Here is a 27,087-nt window from a genome sequence, read left to right on the forward strand (position 1 = left end):
GACATATACACACACTCACACACACATACACACACACCCACGCATAGACATATACACACACATACACTCACACACACACTCACACACAGACGCATAGACATATACACACACTCTCACACACACACATACACACACACAGACGCATAGACATATGCACACACTCACACACACACATACACTCACAGACGCATAGACATATACACACACACTCTCACACACACACAGATGCATAGACATATACACACACACTCACACATACACATACACTCACACACACACGCACTCACACACACACACAGACGCATAGACATATACACACACTCACACACACATACACACACACAGACGCAAAGACATACACACACACACACATATATATGCACACACTCACACATAGACACACACACACACATACACACACACACATACACATATACACACACACACACTCACGCATAGACACACACACACTCACACACACACATACACATATACACACACACACTCACACACACACACACTCACACATAGACATAGACACACACACTCACACACATACATATACACACACACACTCACACGCACACACACACTCATGCATAGACACACACACACACACATATACACACTCACACATACACATATACACACACACTCACACACACACACTCACGCATAGACACACACACACTCACACACACACACATACACATATACACACACACACTCATACGCACACACACACACTCACGCATAGACATAGACACACACACTCACACACATACATATACACACACACACTCACGCATACATATACACTCACACACTCACACATACACATATACTCACACGCACACACACACACTCACGCATAGACACACACACACTCACACACATACACATATACACACACACTCACACACACACACTCACGCATAGACACACACACACTCACACACACACACATACACATATACACACACACACTCACACGCACACACACACACACTCACGCATAGACATAGACACACACACTCACACACATACATATACACACACACACTCACACATACATATACACACACACATACACATATACACACACACACTCACACACACACACTCACACATAGACATAGACACACACACTCACACACATACATATACACACACACACTCACACGCACACACACACTCATGCATAGACACACACACACACACACATATACACACTCACACATACACATATACACACACACTCACGCATAGACACACACACACTCACACACACACACATACACATATACACACACACACTCACACGCGCACACACACTCACGCATAGACATAGACACACACACTCACACACATACATATACACACACACACTCACACATACATATACACTCACACACTCACACATACACATATACTCACACGCACACACACACACACTCACGCATAGACACACACACACTCACACACATACACATATACACACACACACTCACACGCACACACACACACACACTCATGCATAGACAGACACTCACACACATACATATACACACACACACATACATACACACACTCACACGCACACACACACTCACGCATAGACACACACACACATACACATATACACACACACATACATATATACACACACGCACACACTCACGCATAGACACACACACTCACACACACATATACATACACACACTCACACATACACACACACCCATGCTAGACATATATACACAAACACTCACGCACACACACACACCCACGCATAGACATATACACACACACTCACACACACACATACACACACACACAGACGCATAGACATATACATACACACACTCACACACACACATACACTCACACACACACTCACACACAGACGCATAGACATATGCACACACTCACACACACACATACACTCACACACACGCACTCACACACACACACACAGACGCATAGACATATACACACACACTCACACACACACACATACACACACACAGACGCATAGACATATACACACACACTCACACACACACATACACACACACAGACGCAAAGACATATACACACACACACTCACACACACATATATGCACACACTCACACACCCACGCATAGACATACACACACACACTCACATACACACATACACACACACATACACTCATGCACGCACACACGCAAACATACATTCTCACACGCACACACACTCACGCACACACTCACACGTGTGCACACACACACGTGCTCGCACACATATATTCACGCAAACACTATCATACACATTCATACACACACACACTCACACAAAGTTGGGATTGAATCCACCAACTCCTATTCTGAGACCTGTCTGCACGTTCTCCCCGTGTGTGCGTGGGTTTCCTCCGGGTGCTCCGGTTTCCTCCCAGTCCAAAGGAGTGCAGGTAGGTGGATTGGCCATGATAACATTGCCCCTAAGTGTCCAACTGAGCTAATGCATTTGATCAATAATCAAGGGTGGCACAATTGCACAGTGGTTAGCACTGCTGCCTCACAGCGACAGGGACTCGGGTTCGATTCCAACCTCAGGTGACTGCCTGTGCGGAGTCTGCACGTTCTCCTGGTGTCGCAGTGGGTTTCCTCCGGGTCCTCCGGTTTCCTCCCACAAGTCCCGAAAGACGGGCTTGTTAGGTGAATTGGACATTCTGAATTCTCCCTCAGTGTACCCGAACAGGCGCCGGAATGTGGTGACTAGGGGCTTTTCACAGTAACTTCATTGCAGTGTTAATGTAAGCCTACTTGTGACAATAAAGATTATAAATTATATAAAGTGGAAACATCATCTCCCCGTATACTCTATTATAATCTTGAAGACCTCAAACGGGCCTCTGTCTTCTCTTTGTGGAGAGCAAAGGGCCCTTGCCTGTTCAATCGTTCCCGATAAATATAAACTCTCAGTTCCGGTGTAATTCTGTTTAAATTTTTTCCTCTACAGTGCCTCTGTAGAGTTTTTATACCGGAACTTGTCTTGTGGTTCTGATGTTGAGCAGATGTTTTTACAGTCTGGAATTTCAGTGTTTAAGAAATCATGATTAAAAATACATCTTTAACAAATAAAGTACAGACTCTGTGTACAATTAACCCCTTTCTCCAACTTCTGTTTATTCTTTCGGAACTCCATAAAATGCAGATGATCGTACCCAGAATCATCCGACTGTGTGACAGTGCTAACAACAGTTCATTTTGTGCCTCCTGGGTATTAAAATAATGCCCCATGATTCGCCGCTCCTGACTGATGTCACAGAGGACGGTTCTGTTCTTGACAGCTGCATTCAACTCCACTGTACTTGACTGTGTTTTTTTTCTTTCCCAGGACACTAAGCAAGTTTGTGAAGGAATCAAAGTAAGAAAGGCTTTGATTGTTCAATAAATGCCAAGGCAATTGAGATACATTTGGACAACCTCCAAACGCGAGGTCCCTGTTACAGGCAATGTACTTTAATCTGTAGTGGGAACCGCTACAAATGATTGAGGCATTTTGTCAAGTGGGAACTGTACAGATTAACATAGTTGTTGAACTCTCCAGAGATGTGGTGAAAGTTTAATTGAATAGTCATCAAAGCATGTTGCACCCCCATTAGAATGCTTTCGCTTCATAAAAAGGCTTAATTGTTTAATGGGTGACCTTTCTTTCATCTCCTCGCGTCAACAACCTTTATTTGCGCCTTTCGCTGTCCCCCCCCCCCACTTTCCTTGTTTCTCACCATTCCAGCCCCCCCCCCCCCATTCTACACACTCTTCTGATAACCTCACTGTGGCGTATCACCATCTCCGACGCCAACTCATTTGGCCTCAGCACCCCAAAACAATGGATTTTGCCCTCCGTCCCTTCTGCAATATTTTACCGCCACTCTTGGCTCAGTGAGTATATTCCCCAGGCAGCGGCCGTGGGTTCAAGATCCACTCCACAGACTTTTGGTGAAAATTTAGAGTACCCAAATACTTTTTTTTCAATTACGGGGCAATTTAGCGTGGCCAATCCACCTACACTGCACAACTTTGTGTAAACGCCACACGGACAGTGACCCAGAGCCGGGATTGAACCTGGGACCTCGGCGCCGTGAGACAGCAATGCTAACCACTGCACCACCATGCTGCCCACTCCACAGACTTGAGCACTAGGCTGACAATCAGTGCCAGTGCTGAGGGAGTACTGTACTTCACTATCTTTCAGATCGGGCATTATCCCAAGGCCTTGTCCTCAGGCGGACAGTAAAGATCCCAGGACACTTTCCAAGAAAAGCAAGAGTGTTCTTTCTGGCACCCCATCTATAAGATCAAAAGACATAGGACCAAAATTAGGCCATTCGGCCCATCCAGTCTGCTCTGCCATTCAATCACGGCTGACATTTATCTCATCCCCATTCTCCTGCCTTCTCCCCACAACCCCTGATCCCCTTATTAATCTAATTGACATCAGAGAACAAAAGTCAGGTCACTGCCGTTTGGGGAGCTGTGCACAGATTGACGGTTGTGATCCCTGTATCGCACCAATGGAACAAACAAAGAACAAAGAAAAGTACAGCACAGGAACAGGCCCTTCGGCCCTCCTGCACCAACCATGCTGCCCGACTAAACTAAAACCTTCTACACTTCCGGGGTCCGTATCCCTCTATTCCCATCCTATTCATGTATTTGTCAAGATGCCCCTTAAACGTCACTATCGTCCCTGCTTCCACCACCTCCTCCGGCAGCGAGTTCCAGGCACCCACTACCCTCTGTGTAAAAAACTTGCCTCGTACATCTCCTCTAAACCTTGCCCCTCGCACCTTAAACCTATGCCCCCTAGTAATTGACCCCTCTACCCTGGGAAAAAGTCTCTGACTATCCGCTCTGTCTATACCCCTCATAATTTTGTAGACCTCTATCCAGTCGCCCTTCAACCTCCGTCATTCCAGTGAGAACAAACCAAGTTTATTCAACCGCTCCTCATAGCTAATGGCCTCCATACCAGATAACATCCTGGTAAATCTCTTCTGCGCCCTCTCTAAAGCCTCCACATCCTTCTGGTAGTGTGGCGACCAGAATTGAACACTATACTCTAAGTGTGGCCTAACTAACGTTCTATACAGCTGCAACATGACTTGCCAATTCTTATACTCAATGCCCCGGCCAATGAAGGCAAACATGCCGTATGCCTTCTTGACTACCTTCTCCACCTGTGTTGCCCCTTTCAGTGACCTGTGGACCTGTACACCTAGATCTCTCTGACTGTCAATACTCTTGAGAGTTCTACCATTCACTGTATATTCCCTACCTGCATTAGACCTTCCAAAATGCATTACCTCACATTTGATTAAACTCCATCTGCCATCTCTCCGCCCAAGTCTCCAAATGATCTAAATCCTGCTGTATCCTCTGACAGTCCTCATCGCTATCTGCAATTCCACCAACATTTGTGTCGTCCGCAAATTTACTAATCAGACCAGTTACATTTTCCTCCAAATCATTTATATATACTATGAACAGCAAAGGTCCCAGCACTGATCCCTGCGGAACACCACTAGTCACAGCCCTCCAATCAGAAAAGCACCCTCCATTGCTAATCTCTGCCTTCTATGACCTAGCCAGTTCTGTATCCATCTTGCCAGCTCACCTCTGATCCCATGTGACTTCACCTTCTCTACAAGTCTGCCATGAGGGACCTTGCTAAAGGCCTTACTGAAGTCCATACAGACAACATCCACTGCCCTACCTGCATCAATCATCTTTGTTACCTCCTCGATAAACTCTAGTTAGTGAGACACGACCTCCCCTTCACAAAACCATGCTGCCTCTCGCTAATATGTCCACTTGCTTCTAAATGGGAGCAGATCGTGTCTCGAAGAATTCTCTCCAGTAATTTCCCTACCACTGATGTAAGGCTCATCGGCCTGTAGTTCCCTGGATTATCCTTGCTACCCTTCTTAAACAACGGAACAACATTGGCTATTCTCCAGTCCTCCGGGACATCACTTGAAGACAGTGAGGATCCAAATATTTCTGTCAAGGCCTCAGCAATTTCCTCTCTAGCCTCCTTCAGTATTTTGGGGTAGATCCCATCAGGCCCTGGGGAGTTATCTACCTTAATATTTTTCAAGATGCCCAACACCTCGTCGTTTTGGATCTCAATGTGACCCAGGCTATCCAACACCCTTCTCCAGACTCAACATCCACCAATTCCTTCTCTTTGGTGAATACTGATGCAAAGTATTCATTTTGTACCTCACCCATTTTCTCTGACTCCACACATAGATTCCCTCCCCTGCCCTTCAGTGGGCCAACCCTTTCCCTGGCTTCCCTCTTGCTTTTTATGTACGTGTAAAAAGCCTTGGGATTTTCCTTAACTATATTTGCCAATGACTTTTCATGACCCCTTTTAGCCTTCCTGACTCCTTGCTTAAGTTCCTTCCTACTTTCCTTATATTCCACACAGGCTTCGTCTGTTCCCAGCCTTCTAGCCGTGACAAATGCCTCCTTTTTCTTTTTGACGAGGCCTACAATATCTCTCGTGATCCAAGGTTCCCGAAATTTGCCGTATTTATCCTTCTTCCACACAGGAACATGCTGGTCCTGAATTCCTTTCAACTGACATTTGAAAGCCTCCCACATGTCAGATGTTGATTTACCCTCAAACATCCTCCCCCAATCTAGGTTCTTCAGTTCCCGCCTAATATTGTTATAATTAGCCTTCCCCCAATTTAGCACAATAGAATTCAATAGAAATCTGGAATTAAAAGTCTGGCCTACATGTAACTCCAGATCCACAGCAATGTGGTCGACTCTCAAATACCCTCTGAAATGGAGAGCGAGCAGGGGACGGGTAATTAACGCTGGCCCGGACAGCGGCACGCGCATCCTGTAAAATTAATTTAAGGAAAAGCTATTAAAATCAGGAATACCCAAAATGCAGGTTGTGTGATGATATGCATAGGCAGTCGTGTATGTAGTGACAGACAAGACCTCTGACCAGCAGGTGGCAGTAGAGAACAAAGAACAAAGAAAATTACAGCACAGGAACAGGCCCTTCGGCCCTCCCAGCCTGCGCCGATCCAGATCCTTTATCTAAACCTGTCTCCTATTTTCCAAGGTCTACTTCCCTCTGTTCCCGCCCGTTCATATACCTGTCCAGGTGCATCTTAAATGATGCTATCGTGCCCGCCTCTACCACCTCCGCTGGTAAAGCGTTCCAGGCACCCACCACCCTCTGCGTAAAAAACGTTCCACGCACATCTCCCTTAAACTTTCCCCCTCTCACCTTGAAATCGTGACCCCTTGTAACTGACACCCCCACTCTTGGGAAAAGCTTGTTGCTATCCACCCTGTCCATACCTCTCATAATTTTGTAGACCTCAATCAGGTCCCCCCTCAACCTCCGTCTTTCCAACGAAAACAATCCTAATCTACTCAACCTTTCTTCATAGCTAGCACCCTCCATACCAGGCAACATCCTGGTGAACCTCCTCTGCACCCTCTCCAAAGCATCCACATCCTTCTGGTAATGTGGCGACCAGAACTGCATGCAGTATTCCAAATGTGGCCGAACCAAAGTCCTATACAACTGTAACATGACCTGCCAACTCTTGTACTCAATACCCCTTCCGATGAAGGCAAGCATGCTGTATGCCTTCTTGACCACTCTATCCACCTGCGTTGCCACCTCAGGGTACAATGGACCTGAACTCCCAGATCTCTCTGTACATCAATTTTCCCCAAGATCCTTCCATTGACCATATAGTCCGCTCTTGAATTTGATCTTCCAAAATGCATCACCTCGCATTTGCCTGGATTGAACTCCATCTGCCATTTCTCTGCCCAACTCTCCAACCTATCTATATTTTGTTGTATTCTCTGACAGTCCTCCTTGCTGTCTGCAACTCCACCAATCTTAGTATCATCTGCAAACTTGGTAATCAGACCACCTATACCTTCCTTCAGGTCATTTATGTAGATCACAAACAACAGTGGTCCGAGCACGGATCCCTGTGGAACACCACTAGTTACCCTTCTCCATTTTGAGACACTCCCTTCCACCACTACTCTCTGTCTCCTGTTGCCCAGCCAGTTCTTTATCCATCTAGCTAGTACACCCTGAACCCCATACGACTTCACTTTTTCCATCAACCTGCCATGGGAAACCTTATCAAACGCCTTACTAAAGTCCATGTATATGACATCTACAGCCCTTCCCTCATCAATTAATTTTGTCACTTCCTCAAAGAATTCTATTAGGTTTGTAAGACATGACCTTCCCTGCACAAAACCATGCTGCCTATCACTGATAAGTCTATTTTCTTCCAGATGTGAATAGATCCTATCCCTCAGTATCTTCTCCAACAGTTTGCCTACCACTGATGTCAAGCTCACAGGTCTATAATTCCCTGGATTATCCCTGCTACTCTTCTTAAACAAAGGGACAACATTAGCAATTCTCCAGTCATCCGGGACCTCACCCGTGCTCAAGGATGCTGCAAAGATATCTGTTAAAGCCCCAGCTATTTCGATCCTCGCTTCCCTCAGTAACCTGGGATAGATCCCACCCGGTCCTGGAGACTTGTCCACCTTAATGTCTTTTAGAATACCCAAAACCTCCCCCTTCCTTATGACAACTTGACCTATAGTATTTAAACATCCATCCCTATCCTCAACATCCGTCTTGTCCCTCTCCTTGGTGAATACCGATGCAAAGTACTCATTAAGAATCTCACCCATTTCCTCTGAGTCCACGCATAAATTCCCTCTTTTGTCTTTGAGTGGGCCAATCCTTTCTCTAGTTACCCTCTTGCTCCTTACATACGAATAAAAGGCTTTGGGATTTTCCTTAACCCTGTTAGCCAAAGATATTTCATGACCCCTTTTAGCCCTCTTTATTGCGCGTTTGAGATTCGTCCTACTTTCCCGATATTCCTCCAAAGCTTCATCAGTTTTGAGTTGCCTCGATCCTATGTATGCTTCCTTTTTCATTTTAGCTAATCTCACAATTCCACCCGTCATCCATGGTTCCCTAATCTTGCCATATCTATCTTTCATTTTCACAGGAACATGTCTGTCCTGCACTCTAATCAACCTTTCCTTAAAAGACTCCCACATTTCAAATGTGGATTTACCCTTAAACAGCTGTTCCCAATCCACATTCCCTAGCTCCTGCCGAATTTTGTTATACTTGGCCTTTCCCCAATTTAGCACTCTTCCTTTAGGACCACTCTCGTCTTTGTCCATGAGTATTCTAAAACTTACGGAATTGTGATCGCTATTCCCAAAGTAATCACTGACTAAAACATCAACCACCTGGCCGGGATCATTCCCCAATACCAGGTCCAGTATGGCCCCTTCCCAAGTTGGACTATTTACATACTGCTCTAAAAAACACTCCTGGATGCTCCTTACAAATTCTGCTCCATCTACGCCTCCAACACTACACGAATCCCATTCAATGTTGGGGAAGTTAAAATCTCCCATCACAACCACCCTATTGCTCCTACATTTTTCTATAATCTGTCTGCATATTTGTACCTCTACTTCATGCTCGCTTTTGGGAGGCCTGTAGTAAAGTCCCAACAATGTTACTGCACCCTTCCTATTTCTCAGCTCCACCCATATTGCCTCAGTGGTCGAATCGTCCATTGTGCCCTCCTTAATAATGCTGTGATATCATCTCTGACGAGCAATGCAACTCCTCCACCCCTTCTACCTCCCTCTCTATCCCTCCTGAAGCATCTATATCCTGGGATATTCAGTTGCCAGTCCTGCCCTTCCCTCAACCAAGTCACAGTAATACCAATAACATCATATTCCCAGGTACTGATCCAAGCCCTAAATTCATCTGCCTTACCTGCTACACTTCTCGCATTAAAATAAATGCACCTCAGACCACCTGTCCCTTTGCGTTCATCATCTCTTCCCTGTCAATTCTTCCCCTTAGTCACATTGAGTTTATTGTCTCGTACCTTACTGGCTTTAGTTGTTGCTTCTGTACTGACCTCTAACTTCCTAATCTGGTTCCCATCCCCCTGCCACATTAGTTTAAAACCTCCCCAACAGTGTTAGCAAAAGCACCCCCTAGGACATTGGTTCCAGTCCTGCCCAGGTGTAGACCATCTGGTTTGTAATGGTCCCATCGCCCCCAGAACTGGTTCCAATGTCCCAAAAATCTGAACCTCTCCCTCCTGCACCATCTCTAAAGCCACGTATTCATACTGACTATTCTTGAATTTCTACTCTGACTGTCCCGTGGCACTGGTAGCAATCCTGAGATTACTACCTTTAAGGTCCTACTTTTTAACTTATCTCCTAACTCCCTAAATTCTGATTGTAGGACCTCATCCCTTTTTTTTACCTATATCGTTGGTGCCTATATGCACCACGACAACTGGCTGTTCACCCTCCCCCTTCAGTGTGTCCTGCAGCCGATCGGAGACATCCCTGACCTGAGCACCCGGGAGGCAACATACCATTCGGGAGTCTCGTTTTCGACCACTGAAAAAACGCCTGTGTACTCCCCTTACAATTGAATCCCCTATGACTATAGCCCTGCCAATCTTTTTCCCGCCCTTCTGTGCAGCAGAGCCAGCCACGGTGCCATGAGACTGGCTACTACTGCCTTCCCCTGGTGAGTCATCTCCCCCAACAGTATCCAAAACGGTATACCTGTTTTGGAGGGAGATGACCGCAGGGGACACCTGCACTGCCTTCCTGCTCTTTCTCTGCCTTTTGGTCACCCATTCCCTGTCTCCGTCACCAATTCTAATCTGCAGTGTGACCAACTCACTGAACGTGCTATCCAAGACCTCCTCAGCATCGCGGATGCTCCAAAGTGAGTCCATCCGCAGCTCCAGAGCCGTCATGCGGTCTAACAGGAGCTGCAGCTGGACACACCTCCCGCACATGAAGGAGTCAGGGGCATCGGCCGCGTCCCTGAACTCCCACATTGCGCACGAGGAGCATAACACGGGCCTGGGATCTCCTGCCATTTTTACCCTTTACCTTAACTGATTACAAATATAGTATCAAATAATTAATAAGTGAAAGGAATAAACATTTTACTTACCAATCACAACTGCTAATTGGAGCACTTTCCTTACCAGCCAATCAGGTCACTGCTTTGCTGTGATGTCACCCTTCAAGGTAAGTTTTTACAGAGATAAACTTACCTTCCTGACAACCACGGTTGTTTTTTTTTGGTTAGAGGAGGGGGTAGGGAGGGAAACACTGAGGAAGTGTTTCGGGTTTAACTGTCACTTGACAACAGCCCCTTCACAAACCACATGAGTAGAGAACAACCACGTGACATTGTTACCTCGGAACGTTGATAGAGTAATGGACAGTCACAGTTTGTAATACCTCTTAGTTTATTATTATAGTTAGTAACCTTTGATACTATTCTCATCAACAATAAAACTAGTCTAAGAGCTAGACCTTCTTTAGTGCATTTATTCCAACCCGCCAAGTTCCAGAACATAACAAGTTGAGGGTTGTAGGAGGCAGGAGGAGGTGACAGAGATTGGGAGGGGTGGGGGATTTAAAAACCGAGGCATTTTTGGACCGGTAGCCAATGTAGGTTAATGGATGAATGGGACTAGGCGCAAGTTAAGATATGGACAGTTATCAAAGAGCATGTGAACCAAAACTAGAATTGGTTCAGAACTGGACAGGACATTTTCTAATAGAAATATAGAAACTAAAACTTTCCCATCTATACAAATAACCCAGATTGGACTTTAAATATGCTCATAGCACCAAAAATATATTCATGTTTTTCTCACTAACTCAAGGAATCTTATGATTCTATATGTAATCACTATTTTGATAAAAGTTTAGGGGTGGTCCATGACACTCTGATGAAAATTTCTTATAAAACAACAAATCATAACTGAACACTTTCTTTTATTTTAAAGAAAGGTGCAGTGAGAAAGGGAACAAATCCTAGACATTTTTGGGAGTTCCAGGTGGCTGTGATGACACTGGGAACAGCCAAATAGCTGAGAGTTTAGAGAAATGTCAAACAATGTCAATTAGCTTTAAATTGGCTTCAAATTTAGGCCATTTCCTCAGAGGACGATCCATGAGGGTGGCCTTAAAGGGGCAGGCTGTGTGTTAAACATTAAAACCTAACTTCGTGACTGTCAGTGAGAAGTGACTCGCTTTTTCCCGATTGCTTCCTGACCGATTTGCTGAATCGCCAAATTTAGTCTTCCTGACTGTGGAAGGAGGCTATTCGGCCAATCGCATCTGCACCGACCCTCCGAAAGAATACCCTACCTTAGCCCACTCCTCCACCCTATCTCCATTACCCCACCACTCCCAAATCCCTGGACACTAAGGGGCAATTGAGCATGGTCAATCCACCTAACCTGCACATCTTTGGACTGTGGGATGAAACCGGAGCACCCGGAGGAAACACACGGGGAGAACGTGCAAACTCCACGCAGACAGTCACCTGAGGTCAGAATTGAACCCGGGTCCCTGTCCCTGGTGCTGTGAGGTGGCAGTGCTAACCACTGTGCCAACTATTCTCCAAAACGCTCCACACCTGTAATATACCTCACTGGACCACGGGGGTAGGAATATTCATCTTCCCCGTGCTCCGTGTGGAGTACCAGCTCCCCCTCTTGGGGCGCGTATCTCAATTATCCAATGTATAAAAGGTCGGCCAGTGAGGCACCAAGCAGAGGAGGAACCCGGGGGATCTATCGGGTAGTGTACACAACGTTAGTGTAATTAAAACTTTGTTTCTTATTTCACTCGGTGTGAACTCCCCGTGTCCTATTTAACTGGCGACGAGCAGTAAACTGGTTTTTGCTGTCGACGCTCCGACCTACTCAGCTGAGTCACCTCCCCCCGATAACCTGCACCCAGGTTTGGATTTCTTTGATTCGCCGCCGTGCCTCTGATTGGGTGGTTAGATACATTTGAGGCTGGTGTTGAAGACTGGAACCGATATGCTGAACAAATGCGCTATTCAGTGGGCTAAACAGTTGCCTTGTAATGCTGAACAAGGCCAGCAGCGCGGGTTCAATTCCCGTACCGGCCTCCCTGAGCAGGCGCCGGAATGTGGCGACTAGGGGCTTTTCACAGTAACTTCATTGAAGCCTACTCGTGACAATAAGCGATTATTATTATTTCTTCTGGGCCAACAATATCACGGAGAGGAAGAATCAGATGGTCATGCTGTTGATGGCATGTGTACCGCATATGTTCAGGTAGATCCGGAGTCTCACATAACCGGCCATGCCCGATATGCAATCATTCAACTAATGTGTGATACGTGTGCCGCAACACTTTAACCCAACCCCGATAATCATTTGAAGATATTGGTTTAATACGGCAGAGTGGTCCACTGAGTTCGTGTCTCAGCTGCGGAAGACAACCGGGATTTGTCAGTATGGAACTATTTTGTCCAATATGCACCGTGATTGTTTGGTCTGCGGTATCAATAATATGGAAATTCAGATAAAGCTTTTGGATGAAGTTTCCCTAACTTTTCAGCAGGCACTGCAGATTTCCCTATCCCAAGAAAGCGTGGAACACGGCGCCCAAGGGATACATGTGATGGAGGTGAATGTTTTGGCGCATCGTCCCTCACGTGATATCCTCTGACCAGCCACTGAGATGCGTGACGTCTCCGGACTCGGCTGAAGTAAATTCTGGCCCGTGCGCGATGCGTCTGCGTGTACCCGAAGGCAGCAGGAGGATCAGCAGTCCAGGCGCCCAGTCAAGGTAGGTGTCAGCCCCAGGGCCCAGGTTAGCACTGCTGCCTCACTGCGCCGAGGCCCCAGGTTCGATCCCGGCTCTGGGTCACTGTCCGTGTGGAGTTTGCACATTCTCCCCGTGTCTGCGTGGGTTTCAACTCCACAACCCAAAGATGTGCAGAGTAGGTGGATTGGCCACGCTAAATTGCCCCTTAATTGGAGAAAATGAATTTATATTAAAAAAAACAAGGAGTACATCCTGAGTCTTTGGCTGACACAGCATCGCGCTTGGCCATTTTTACAGGGGAACGACTAAATATCGCAGGGCCCACCCTCACTCTTGTGGTTTCTGGGCACCGGTCAGCACATTGTTGCACAGGAAAATGGCCCAAGCCTGTTGGTCCGCGATTGGCCACACCAGCTGCAGTGGGATTGGCAGCATATCCTCCCAGTGGGGTCTAGCGGTCTGTGCACGGCGCTGAGCAAATTCCCGGAGGTTTTCCAGCCTGGCTTGGGTCCCATTAACGACTTGCCGGAGCTGAAGAGACTCCGACGCCCTCCGCCTGCACCTCCTTCCCTGCCTCAATGCTCGTTGAGGGGGGTCTTCAGACCTTCGGGGGAGGAATGTAATAACTTGCACGGGACCGACTGGGTGGGAATGCTCGTCTTCCCCGTGCTCTGTGCGGAGTACGAGCTCCCCCGCTGGAGGCGAGGTATCTCAATTACTCAGTGTATAAAAGGTCGTCCAGGAAGGCACCAAGCAGAGGAGGAAACAGGGCAGGGATCTGTAGTGATCTTTACATGGGTATGTACAGAAGGGGCTGATGGGTAATGGAAAGACCACCAGGGGGCAGCACTGGCGTGTATAAAAGCGGGACACAGGCAGCCCTCTGCCTCTTTGGCTGATTTGACTGTGAGGAGAACAGGGGCAGAAATTCAGCTCAGGGCTGCTAGTGTGGTCAGGCCTAGTTGTAGAGCATAGAAAAGTTGCAACCTTTCTACTAGTACAGTTCTTAAAGTAAGAGCTCACGCAGTTATTTAAGTTGTGTTGCTCAATAAACCTTCTGTAAAACTTCTAGACGACTTTGAGCCTTATTCCATAGCCTCTACTGTAACGGAGTTGGGTAGCACAGATTACCTGCTCCACAGGTAACAAAACAAGATTGACCAGGTATTGTACAGATAGTTTGTATAAATTAAACTTTGCTTCTTGTTTTACTCAGTCTGGACACCCTGTGTCCTTGTTAAACACCTTTACTAAACAAACATTTATTGATCTCAATTTTGAAGTTCTCAATAGATTTCTGGCATCCATGGCCTTTGAGGCAGAGCGTTCCAGACTTCCTCTGTTTGAAAGAACAATTCCTGATTTTGCTCCTCAATGGTTTAACTCTAAATTTCAGATTGTGCTCCGTTGCCATGGCTTTCCTCCATCAGTGGAAATTGTATTTCTGGTTTCTACCCCATTGATTCCCCTTCAGCTTTTAAAGAGCTTGGTCAAAACGCCCCTCAACCATTTAAACACAAGGAAATAAAAATGTAAATGTCACCACAGGCTGCTCTCCCCTTTGAGAACTGACTGGTTTAATCTGAGGGTCACCACACCTCAGGTAAGTTTGAGAAGGGGGGGCCTTCATGAATCACATCTGCCGGTACGGGAATTGAACACTCACTGCTGGCCTCACTCTGCATCATGCCCAGCCATCCAAGCTAACCGACCCTCTCGAGAGCATACAAACCTAATTTATGTAGCCTATCCTTATGATACAATCTTTCAGTATGCACATGTATATGTCATGTTGTATTTGGTGCTTATACTGCAAACCTATCCAACGGACCGGTACGATTGACTGGGTGGAACTTGACAGGGAATGTTAAATGCCTCAAGCATTTTATCAAATACACTATTTTCTTTCAGGCTAACATCATAAAATTCACCACAAAATTCATCATAAAATTCTGAGGTGCCAGGCCCTTTCCTGGACAGCCATTTAGAGTTATTAGACATTGTCTTATCTACTTGCATTGGTGTAGAGACAATATATACAAATAAAGTAAAGTCACCATAGTTCCAGATGATCACAGGCTGCTTCCCTTGTCTCGTTATGCTCTTGGCGTAGCATAAGCTGCTTCCTTGATGTGCACTCTGACAAAGGAAGGTTCAGGCGTGGAGATAGCTTCAACACATTTATTGAACTATTAACAATTCTCCTACTTGGATTCGACTCTACTGTTAATCCTTACTTAGCTACTCAGGCTGACGAACCAGTCTGCTACAATCCACGTGGTGGGTGTGATGTTCAATCAACCCTGTGTCTGTACTCACTGAGTGTCTCCACTGGGAAGAGGAAGATCATATGTGCTGTGTCCTTTATATCTGGGTTGGTGTAATCCCCCCCCCTGTGGTAGTGTCACCTCTGTGTTATGGTGAACGCCCATTGGTCGTGTCCTATCTTACTGACCTATTGGTTGAATGTCTGTGTGTCACGTCTCTGGTGTTCCCTCTAGTGTCTAGCTAGTCTATGTGTACTTACATTAACCCCTTGTGTATCTACAGTGATGCATATCACCACACGGGTCACCGCACCTCAGGCGAAGGGCAAGGTTGAGAAGGCGGAGACGTATGAATAACCACAGCCCGTATGAGAATTACACAAATGTAATTCCTATCAAAACCCAACTGGTTACACTAATATCCTTCAGTGAAGGGAAGCCTCTATCTCTACTTGACCCATCTGGGCCAAAATATGTGGTTAACTCTTTATGAGTGCAGGGAAGCCAGGGGTGGGTTACAAATGTTGCCTTGTTAGTGTAATAGGCATCCCAAAATTACATTTGGAAAAAAACACAATACCTGAGCATTCAAAAATACTGTTTGAATGTTTGCTGTGTCAAAGATGGAAATTCCATTGATAACCAATCCCAACCCACCTCCCCAGTTCCTTACCCAAGACATAAATCTCATTGTTAAGAACAGCTGTGCTGAAACGATACTTGGAGAATTCCATGGGGCCACGTTCTGTCCACTTATCTCTGCCTGGGTCATACCGGAACATTCTGTTACTGAGTCTATCAGGTTCGTCATCGGGAAGATCCGTCTGCAGAACAAAAACACAGCACAGACGGAAAATAAGGGCAAAGGGAGCGATTTTCCCAGGAATGTAACCAATTGATCAAACTGGACACTAATGCTGATAAATGCATGCAAGGACAACTGATAGAAAACGCATTCATTCGTGCCGATTAATAATGGTGAAATTGTCTGTCTTAACTGGAAGAGACAACACAATTGCAGTTCTTTACAATGCAGTGCCAACTTGAACATGGCCCAAATATTATAAGCAAGCCGCTATTCTCAATTGTTGCCACTAGCTCACCCCTGGCCGGGATTGTCCCACCCGGCGCCGGTTTGGAGAATCCCGGGGTGGGGGGCGAGAATCGCGCCCTGCCGCCCCGACTCCGGCTTCCCCATTCTCCGGCGCTGTTTTTCGGGCGCCCGCAGGATTGCCGCCACGCCGGTCGGGGGCTGTTGACAGTGGCTTCCCCCCCCCCGGCGATTCTCGGGGCCCCGATGGGCCGAGTTTAGCCAAATCCCGCCGGCGTGGATTATTCACCTCCCACACGGCGGGACCTGGAAGGTGAGTGTGTTGGGGCCGTCCTGGAGGGAGGGGGGGGGGGGAGAGGCCACGGTGCCCTGGCCCACAATCGGGTCCTACAGATCAGCGGGCAGGCTGGTTCCCTGGGGGCCCACTTTACTCCGCGCCTGGCCCCTGTTGGGCTCCGCCATATTGCCCGGGGGGGCCGCCTCGGAGAAGGGAAACCCCGCGCATTCACGGAAATACGCCTGCCATTCTGCGCATGCGCAGAATCACGCCGGCAGCGGGTCCACGCATGCGCAAACTCCCGCGGGCCGTTCCGCGCCAGCTGGAGCTGCGGGGACAACTCCGGCGCCAACCTCGCCCCCAAGAAAGGTGAGAATTCCTCAATTCCAGGGGCCGTTGACGCCCGAGTCGTTGGCCCCAGTTTTCAGGCCGGCGTGGGGCCATCGCCCCATTGTTAGAGAATCCCGCCCAAGGTCTCTCTCCCTCAGTATGAACGTACAAACCTATGAATTGGGAGCAGGAGTAGGCCAGTCAGCCCCTCAAGCCTGCTGTGCCATTCAATAAGATCATGGCTGATCTGATAGTGGCCACTTTCCTGGCTGCCTCCCAAAACCCTCAACTCCCTCGTTAATCAAGCATCTGTCTTACTCAGCCTTAAAGATATTCAATGCCCCTGCCTGCCCCACCCTCTGGGAAGAGTTTTCCAAGACTCACAACTGTCTGAGAGAAACAAAATTCTACTCATTTCCATTTTACATGGGAGATCACTTATTTTTAAACTGTGCCCCTGGTTCTGATCTCTCCCACAAGCGGAGACATCCACCCTGTCAAGTCCCCTCAGGGTCTTATATGTTTCAAAATGACCAAATCTCAATCTTCTAAACTCCAATGGATACAGGCACAGGCTTCTGAGCATTTCCTCAAACCCTTCACCCAAAGGACTCAGTCGAGTGAACGTTCCTGGAACTAAACGTCTTATTGTGCAATCATGTGTTTTCTTAAATAAGGAGACCGAGACTGTGCACAGAATAGGAAGATCCAGGGCGAGATTCTCCAATCCCGTGGCAGACTGTCCATTGCGTCGAACACGCCGTACGGCGTGAATGAGCCGCTGTCAGGACTAATTCTGGCCCTTACAGGGGGCCAGCACTGGCACGAACTGTGCGCCGCGGGACCCGCGCATGCCCAGTGGCTCCCTTCAACGTGCCGGCCCCGACGCAACATGGTGCAGAACTACAGGGGCTGGCGCGGAAGGAAAGGGGGCCCCCAGCCAGAAAGGCCAGCTCTCCAGGCCACATCGGAGGTCCCGCCCCCCGGGGTCGGACCCATGCGTTCCATGAACCCCCCCCCCCCCCGTTTCTTTGCCATTGCTGATAGCTTCCCCGACCCAGCACTCGACCGGTCTAACCTCGGGTCCAGGACTGTATTAAAGTCACCCCCCATGATCAGCCGGTGCAAGTCAAGGTCTGGGATCTTTCCCAGCACCTTCCTGACAAACGCGACATCATCCCAGTTTGGGGCATATATATTCACCAGCACCACTGCCATTCTCTCTAGCTTCCCGCTAACCATAACAAATCTGCCTCCTGGGCCTGCCTCTACCTTCCACACTTCGAATGTCACCCTTTTATTAATCAGGATGGCCACCCCCCCCCCCCCCTCCCGTTTTAAAGTCCAGTCCTGAATGAAACACTTGTCCAATCCATCCCTTCTTTAATCTAATTTGGTCTCCTAGCTTCAGATGTGTCTCCTGTAACATGGCCACGTCTGCTTTTCACTGCCTCAGGTGTGCGAATACACTTAACCGGCTCGTTCAGTCACAAACATTCCACGTAACCAGTCTGGTCGGGGGGGGGGGGGGGGGAGGAGGGGTGGCTGTGCTGTCAATCAGCAATGACCTTTCCTAGGCCAGCTCCTAGCCCGTGTTCTGCACCTCACTTGATCCGCCCCTTGGCAGCGACCGCCATCTGATCTCCATCTCCAGTCACCTAGCTGTCCCTTACCCGTCAGCAGTATCCCCCTCCCGCCCAAACCCCCCCCCCCCCCCCCACCATTCGTCTTTCCTCAGCTCACCCCCCACTTTGCTCCCATGAACAAGCTATGCAGCTAGCCCATCAGCTTCCCCCCTCGGGAGTCACAAAATCTGCCATCTTCCAGATTCCACCCCCCCCCCCCCCCACAAACGTAGCACAAGCACTCAACACAATAACAGCAATCCCAAAAGCAAACACACCATCCCCCAACACACAGGCATCAGGGCCCCACCCTGTCCCCCTTTCACCGATTTTTATCAGTCCCATCACCTTCAAACAGAATCAAACACAATAGAAGAAGCTTCAAGCAGCTGAAGCAAACTTCTGCATGGAAGAATATACCATGTTTCTTACAGAAAAGAAAAGAAAAATCCCCATCGCAACTTAAAACGTTTTTTCCTCTGTAATCCAGTACGTAAAGCAATAAATCAAATTACACAAGAAAAAAACCCCCTCTTCTTCCCGAACATCGCGACTTAACTCACAGCATTAGAAAAGACTGAAATGTTAAACAAGATAAAACAAAACATAGAACTATTTTTCTCCCCCCCTCCCCCCAACTTCATCCCTTCCCCCAAACTCAGTCCACCACAGTTTGAATTTAAAAGTCCTTAAACCAGATTATTGTCCTTCATAAACGTAGCCACCTCTTCCGGAGAATTGAAGTACAGCCCCCGGTTCCCGTTGATCACCCAAATATGAGCCGGATATGGCAGTCCAAATTTAATGTCTTTCGTAAACAGAGCCACCTTAACTTTGTTGAAACTTGCTCTCCTCTGTGCGAGTTCTGGTCCCCAATCTTGGTACACCCGGATCTCTGATTCTTCCCACCTGCACCGCTTTGTCTGCCTGGGCCACTTCATGATCCGCTCCTTGTCGAGGAATCGATGTAGCTTCACCACCATGGCCCTCGGGGGGGCTCACAACCCTCGGGGCTTACGTATGAGCACCCTATGTGCCCGGTCCACTTCCAGCGGCTTGTCAAACACATCGGCCCCGACCATCTCCTGCAACATCTTCCCCACATACATACCCACATCTGATCCCTCCTTCCCCTCTGGCAGCCTGACGATTCGGATATTTTGCCTGTGAGACCGGTTCTCCAAGTCTTTTACTTTATCTAGCAGTCGTTTCTGGCTGTCCTGTAGAATGCTAATTTCCAAAGCCATTGCAGTGGACTCCTCCTCTCGTTCAGGCGCCAGCTCCTGCAACTTTTGATTCTCCTGTCCTTGGGTCGTCGTTTTCTCCTCCACCCGGTCAACCACCTCCTTAATCGAGGCTATCATCTGGGTTACATCTTCTGTGCACTCCTTGCGATGCCGGGCGAACCTCTCATCCAGGTACTCGACCCATTGCTCCATCGACCGGGGAGCTGGCGTGGACACGCTTTGTCTCGTTACCATTGAGCTCGATGACCTCTGATTCCTGCTTTCACTCATCATTTGGTTTCTTCTTTTTCGACTCTTATTTGGACATGATTCCATAAATTGAGGGTCACCTCCTTTTCCTCTCTCTTCGATCAACCTATGTTGAGAAATTTCCTGAAAAATCCGGCTTAAAAACCATTTAAAAAGCCACTAAGGGCGAGAGCTGCTGAATGTGCGACCTTTCACTCCATTGTCGCCACCAGAGGTCCGAATCTTCTCAATAATGGTGAGCTTGCAAACTCAATCACCGTGAGTGGCAGCTTTTGTGTGAGGGAAACCTCTGCACCACTGGGATGGTAATTCCTAAACCCTCTGATTTGTTGCTTCACCTGCTAACCGTGTGCCTCACAGGGGAAGCATGAACAAGGCCGCAAAGGCTCCCACAGCTCTGTACCTTTTGAAGGTGTGTTAGCAAGTGCACACTGCAGGTCAAGGCGGCATCACCGTACAGGATTTGCACCCTGCCCATCAATGGACACATTTTCTTACCTCATCGAGAGAGATTGATTTTTGCAGCCAGAGGAATGAAACCTGAACCAGAACCGCACGATGATTTAAATAAATATCCATCCCACTTAACCATGGCAGGCTGTGGACCATTAGCCACATGGACCATTTGGAGGCCTTTCCTGTATCTCCCTCCAGCTAATTGTCCCAGGGACTCTGCTACACAATTTTGCGGCCTAATGGAACACAGACTCTTCCAGCACAGCTATACATCGGCGAGACCCAATGTCATTTGCTGGTGAGGGGAACAGAGGTCTGCATCAACGGGGCCGAGGTGGAGATGGTTGACAGCTTCAAATTCCTAGGGCTCCACATCACCAACAATCTGTCCTGGTTCACCCAAGTTGACACTACCACCAAGAAAGCATAATAGCACCTATACTTCCTCAGGAAACTAAGGAAATTCAGCATGTCCATGTTGACTCTCACCAATGTTTACAGATGCACCATAGAAAGCATCCTATCGGGCTGCATCACAGCCTGGTATGGCAACTGCTCGGCCCAAGACCGTAAGAAACTTCAAAGAGTCGTGAACACAGCCCAGTCCAGCACACGAACCTGCCTCCCATCCATTGACTCCATCTACACCTCCCGCTGCCTGGGGAAAGCGGGCAACATAATCAAAGATCCCTCCCACTCCGGTTATTCACTCTTCCAACTTCTTCCATCGGGCAGGAGCTACAAAAGTCTGAGAACACGCGCAAACAGACTCAAAAACAGCTTCTTCCCCACTGTTTCCAGACTCCTAAACAATCATCCTATGGACTGATACTACACTCCTGTATGCTTCACCCGATGCCAGTGTCTATATATTTATATTGTGTACCATATATTGCTCTATTACATATTTTCTTCACATGTACTAAATGATCTGCCTGGACTGTATGCAGAATACATTTCACTTTACCTCGGTGCACGTGACAATAAACAAATCCCATCCCAATCCATCATTCACTGAATAGTCTGATAACTCCCAGGAGGAGGCAATGCATTAAGTCTGGAGGAATTTGCCAAGATAATAGGAAAGGTGCAAGGTACAGTGGCACAGTGGTTAGCACTGCTGCCTCACAGCGCCAGGGATCCGGGTTCAATCCCAGTCTCAGGTGACTGTCTGTGTAGAGCTTGCGTGGGCTTCCTCCCACAGTCCAAAGATGCGCAGGTTAGGTAGTTTGGCCGCGCTAAATTGCCCCTTAGCATCCAAAAGGTTATGTGGGGTTACTTGGATGGAGCACAGAAGTGGGCCTAGGTAGGGTGCCGGCTCGATGCGCCAAACAGCCTCCTTCGGCACTGTAGAGATTTTATGATTCTATCAGGTGACAAGTTCACAAAGATATTTAGATCCCTCTAACTGTCCCTCCCTTCTTCCAGTGCCCTTGGTTTCATAAAGTATTAATTATTCAACTTTTCCTCACACTCACTGATGTCTATTGGGTATTTCACAATCAGACCTGCTCTCTTCAATTTGACAGGATTCTGTACTACAGCACACGTGGGACTGACTACGCAGCAGAAGAGCGGAAACAACCTGCTGGTTTCCCGATTCTAAACAATTCAACTCATTCTTCCGAAAGTCCCCTTGGCAACTTTTCCAGGAATAATTCCATTTGGGTTTGCATTTTCCGATCCGCAGTCCCACCCGGATAAGATTACCAGTTCTGAGTTTAGTGGGGAGCTCGTTGACCATTAAACACACAGACCAGGATGAGCATAAATACTGGGAACCCATCCAAATTGAGTATGCAGAAGTTATTTCTATCACAAGTGTCTTCATCAGACATTTAGGCACAGCACAGAACAGGCCCTTCAGCCCTCGATGTTGTGCCGAGCACATAGAAAGGCCCTTCGGCCCATCGGGTCTGCACCAACCCACTTTAGCTCACTTCCACCCTATCCCCATAACCCTTCCAAACCTTTTTTGGTCACTAAGGGCAATTTAGCATGGCCAATCCACCTAACCTGCACGTCTTGGACTGTGGTAGGAAACTCACGCAGACACTGGGAGAACGTGCAGACTCTGCACAGACAGTGACCCAGCAGGGAATCGAACTTGGGACCCTGGCGCTGTGAAGCCACAGTGCTAACCACTTGTGCTATCTAACCTTTTGGATACTAAGGGGCAATTTAGCGTGGCCAATCTACCTAACCTGCACAGCTTTGGACTGTGGGAGGAAGCCCACGCAGACATGTGGAGAAAGTGCAAGCTCTACACAGACATATTACATGTCTGTAATATGCTCCATGATAAGTGCTCTCAATATTTCTCTCTGCCAAATTGCTTCGATTTTCTCAGTGCTTCAGATTCTCTCATGCCTCATCGTTCCGGAAGAGGTTCTGCACTTTTGACTCGAGATCTGAAGCTATGAAAAAGGCACCACTGGTTCGATTTTCAACACCACATTGGCTGCTCACAATTGGGGCATGGGCCGACTCGACATCCTCAAGATCTCTGAAGGAGCTGACACCAATACAGACCACGAGTGGCATCAAAGGCTGACTGTGTTGCTGGAAAAGATCTACTTGAGAATTGACTTAAATATCAGCCTCCCACATAATGTATTTACCAGTTCCAAGCGATGCATCACCACAGCAGACTCATGGCGAACGTTAAGACCAACAACATTGTTTCTGCCTTCGTGCATTGAGATCCCATAAACAGTGCCGACGCCAGGGTGGGGGGGGGGGGGCACTTTACTTGGTGGGGCTGCCGATGCCGAGGGTCCACAGCTGCAAGCCCTGTGATTGGACCAGAGGCATTGGAAAGAGCTGGATTGGCAGCCAACTATTGCAGACTTTGGCCTCCTCACCTCCCCCTCCACACCCCAACTTTTGGTCCTGATGTCAGGATCCCGGAAACTGTGCAGAATCATACCTGAATCCTTATATTCCATCACCGAATTGAAAATAGAACATAGAACATAGAACACAGAACATAGAACATTACAGCGCAGTACAGGCCCTTCGGCCCTCGATGTTGCGCCGGCCTGTGAAACCCCTCTAAAGCCCATCTACACTATTTCCTTATCGTCCATATGTCTATCCAATGACCATTTAAATTCCCTTAATGTTGGCGAGTCCACTACTGTTGCAGGCAGGGCATTCCACGCCCTTACTACTCTGAGTAAAGAACCTACCTCTGACATCTAGAACATAGAACATAGAACGATACAGCGCAGTACAGGCCCTTCGGCCCTCGATGTTGCACCGACATGGAAAAAATCTAAAGGCCATCTAACCTACACTATGCCCTTATCATCCATATGCTTATCCAATAAATTTTTAAATGCCCTCAATGTTGGCGAGTTCACTACTGTTGCAGGTAGGGCATTCCACGGCCTCACCACTCTTTGCGTAAAAAACCCACCTCTGACCTCTGTCCTATATCTATTACCCCTCAATTTAAGGCTATGTCCCCTCGTGCTAGCCACCTCCATCCGCGGGAGAAGGCTCTCGCTGTCCACCCTATCTAACCCTCTGATCATTTTGTATGCCTCTATTAAGTCACCTCTTAACCTTCTTCTCTCTAACGAAAACAACCTCAAGTCCATCAGCCTTTCCTCATAAGATTTTCCCTCCATACCAGGCAACATCCTGGTAAATCTCCTCTGCACCCGTTCCAAAGCTTCCACGTCCTTCCTATAATGAGGCGACCAGAACTGTACGCAATACTCCAAATGCGGCCGTACTAGAGTTTTGTACAACTGCAACATGACCTCATGGCTCCGGAACTCAATCCCTCTACCAATAAAGGCCAACACACCATAGGCCTTCTTCACAACCCTATCAACCTGGGTGGCAACTTTCAGGGATCTATGTACATGGACACCGAGATCCCTCTGCTCATCCACACTACCAAGAATTTTACCATTAGCCAAATATTCCGCATTTCTGTTATTATTTCCAAAGTGAATCACCTCACACTTCTCCACATTAAACTCCATTTGCCACCTCTCAGCCCAGCTCTGCAGCTTATCTATGTCCCTCTGTAACCTGCAACATCCTTCCGCACTGTCTACAACTCCACCGACTTTAGTGTCGTCTGCAAATTTACTCACCCATCCTTCTGCGCCCTCCTCTAGGTCATTTATAAAAATGACAAACAGCAACGGCCCCAGAACAGATCCTTGTGGTACGCCACTCGTAACTGAACTCCATTCTGAACATTTCCCATCAACTACCACTCTCTGTCTTCTTTCAACTAGCCAATTTCTGATCCACATCTCTAAATCACCCTCAATCCCCAGCCTCCGTATTTTCTGCAATAGACGACCGTGGGGAACCTTATCAAACGCTTTACTGAAATCCATATACACCACATCAACTGCTCTACCCTCGTCTACCTGTTCAGTCACCTTCTCAAAGAACTCGATAAGGTTTGTGAGGCATGACCTACCCTTCACAAAACCATGCTGACTGTCCCTAATCATATTATTCCTATCTGCCCTATATCTATCTCCCCTCAATTTAAAGCTATGTCCCCTCGTGCTAGCCATCACCACCCGAGGAAAAAGGCTCTCACTGTCCACCCTATCTAATCCTCTGATCATCTTGTATGCCTCAATTAGGTCACCTCTTAACCTTCTTCTCTCTAACGAAAACAGCCTTAAGTCCCTCAGCCTTTTCTTATAAGATCTTCCCTCCATACCAGGCAACATCCTGGTAAATCTCCTCTGCACCCTTTCCAATGCTTCCACATTCTTCCTATAATGCAGCGACCAGAACTGCAAGCAATACTCCAAATGCGGCCGCACCAGAGTTTTGTACAGCTGCAACATGACCTCATGGCTCCGAAACTCAATCCCTCGACCAATAAAAGCTAACACACGGTACGCCTTCTTAACAACCCTCTCAACCTGCTGGGACATGGGGGTCCCCTGTCACAAAATAAGTATACGATGAATCATTGAAATACATTATAATTCATGATACCAGACTGATTCCAGGGACGGCGGGAATGTCATATGAGGAGAGATTGACTAGGTTGGGATTGTTCTCGCTGGAGTTCAGAAGAATGAGGAGGGATCTCATAGAGACGTATACAATTCTAACAGGACTAGACAGGGTAGATGCAGGGAAGATGTTACCAATGATGGGTGTGTCCAGAACCAGGGGTCACAGCCTGGGGATTCAGGGTAAACCATTTCGGACAGAGATAAGGAGACATTTCTTCACCCAAAGAGTGGTGAGCCTGTGGAATTCATTACCACAGGAAGTAGTTGATGCTAAAACATTGAATATACTCAAGAGGCGGCTGGATATAGCACTTGGGGAGAATGGGATCAAAGGCTATGGGGAGAAAGCAGGATTAGGCTATTGAGTTGGATGATCAGCCATGATGGTGATGAATGGCGGAGCAGGCTCGAAGGGCCAAAAGGCCTCCTCCCGCTCCTATCTTCTATGTATCTATGATACATCTATGTGAAATACAAAAAATCACCAGAAACCATGTGGAATTTTGAAGTGGGAGGAGAATGATGGGCATCAGCATAAATTCTATTTTAATCTTAATCTACCTTTACTGCCAATTCCATTGTGAGGGTACTCTGGAATGGATTCCCCACATGCCCAGGGTGGTGGAGTTGCCCACGAGAGAAGCTATTGCCCTCTGCTGCGTTCTCCGCCAGGGCACCCCCATGTCCCAGCAGGTTGATATCGGGGAATCCCCAGCTCTGCTTTCTACTGGGGGATTCCGACTACAAGCCGGGTTGGGAGGCAGGACCCCTTTCGGGTGCAGTTAGGGCAAGAAATCTACATGCAGTTAAATTCAAAAGTTGCACGCAATTTC

At 47.6% G+C, this 27,087-nt stretch overlaps 1 protein-coding gene across 2 annotated transcripts in view; it reads right to left on the bottom strand.

Moving 5' to 3' along the window:
* kbtbd12 (kelch repeat and BTB (POZ) domain containing 12) overlaps positions 1 to 27,087 on the bottom strand; it is an 85,403-nt gene that overhangs the window by 16,675 nt on the left and 41,641 nt on the right. For both annotated transcript variants that reach the window (XM_038812728.1, XM_038812729.1), the window contains one exon: positions 16,684 to 16,834. In XM_038812728.1, coding sequence (XP_038668656.1) covers positions 16,684 to 16,834 — 151 coding nt within the window. The remainder of the gene's footprint in view (positions 1 to 16,683; positions 16,835 to 27,087) is intronic.

This window comes from Scyliorhinus canicula, chromosome 11, assembly GCF_902713615.1.
Source record: "Scyliorhinus canicula chromosome 11, sScyCan1.1, whole genome shotgun sequence".
Lineage (NCBI taxonomy): Eukaryota > Metazoa > Chordata > Chondrichthyes > Carcharhiniformes > Scyliorhinidae > Scyliorhinus > Scyliorhinus canicula.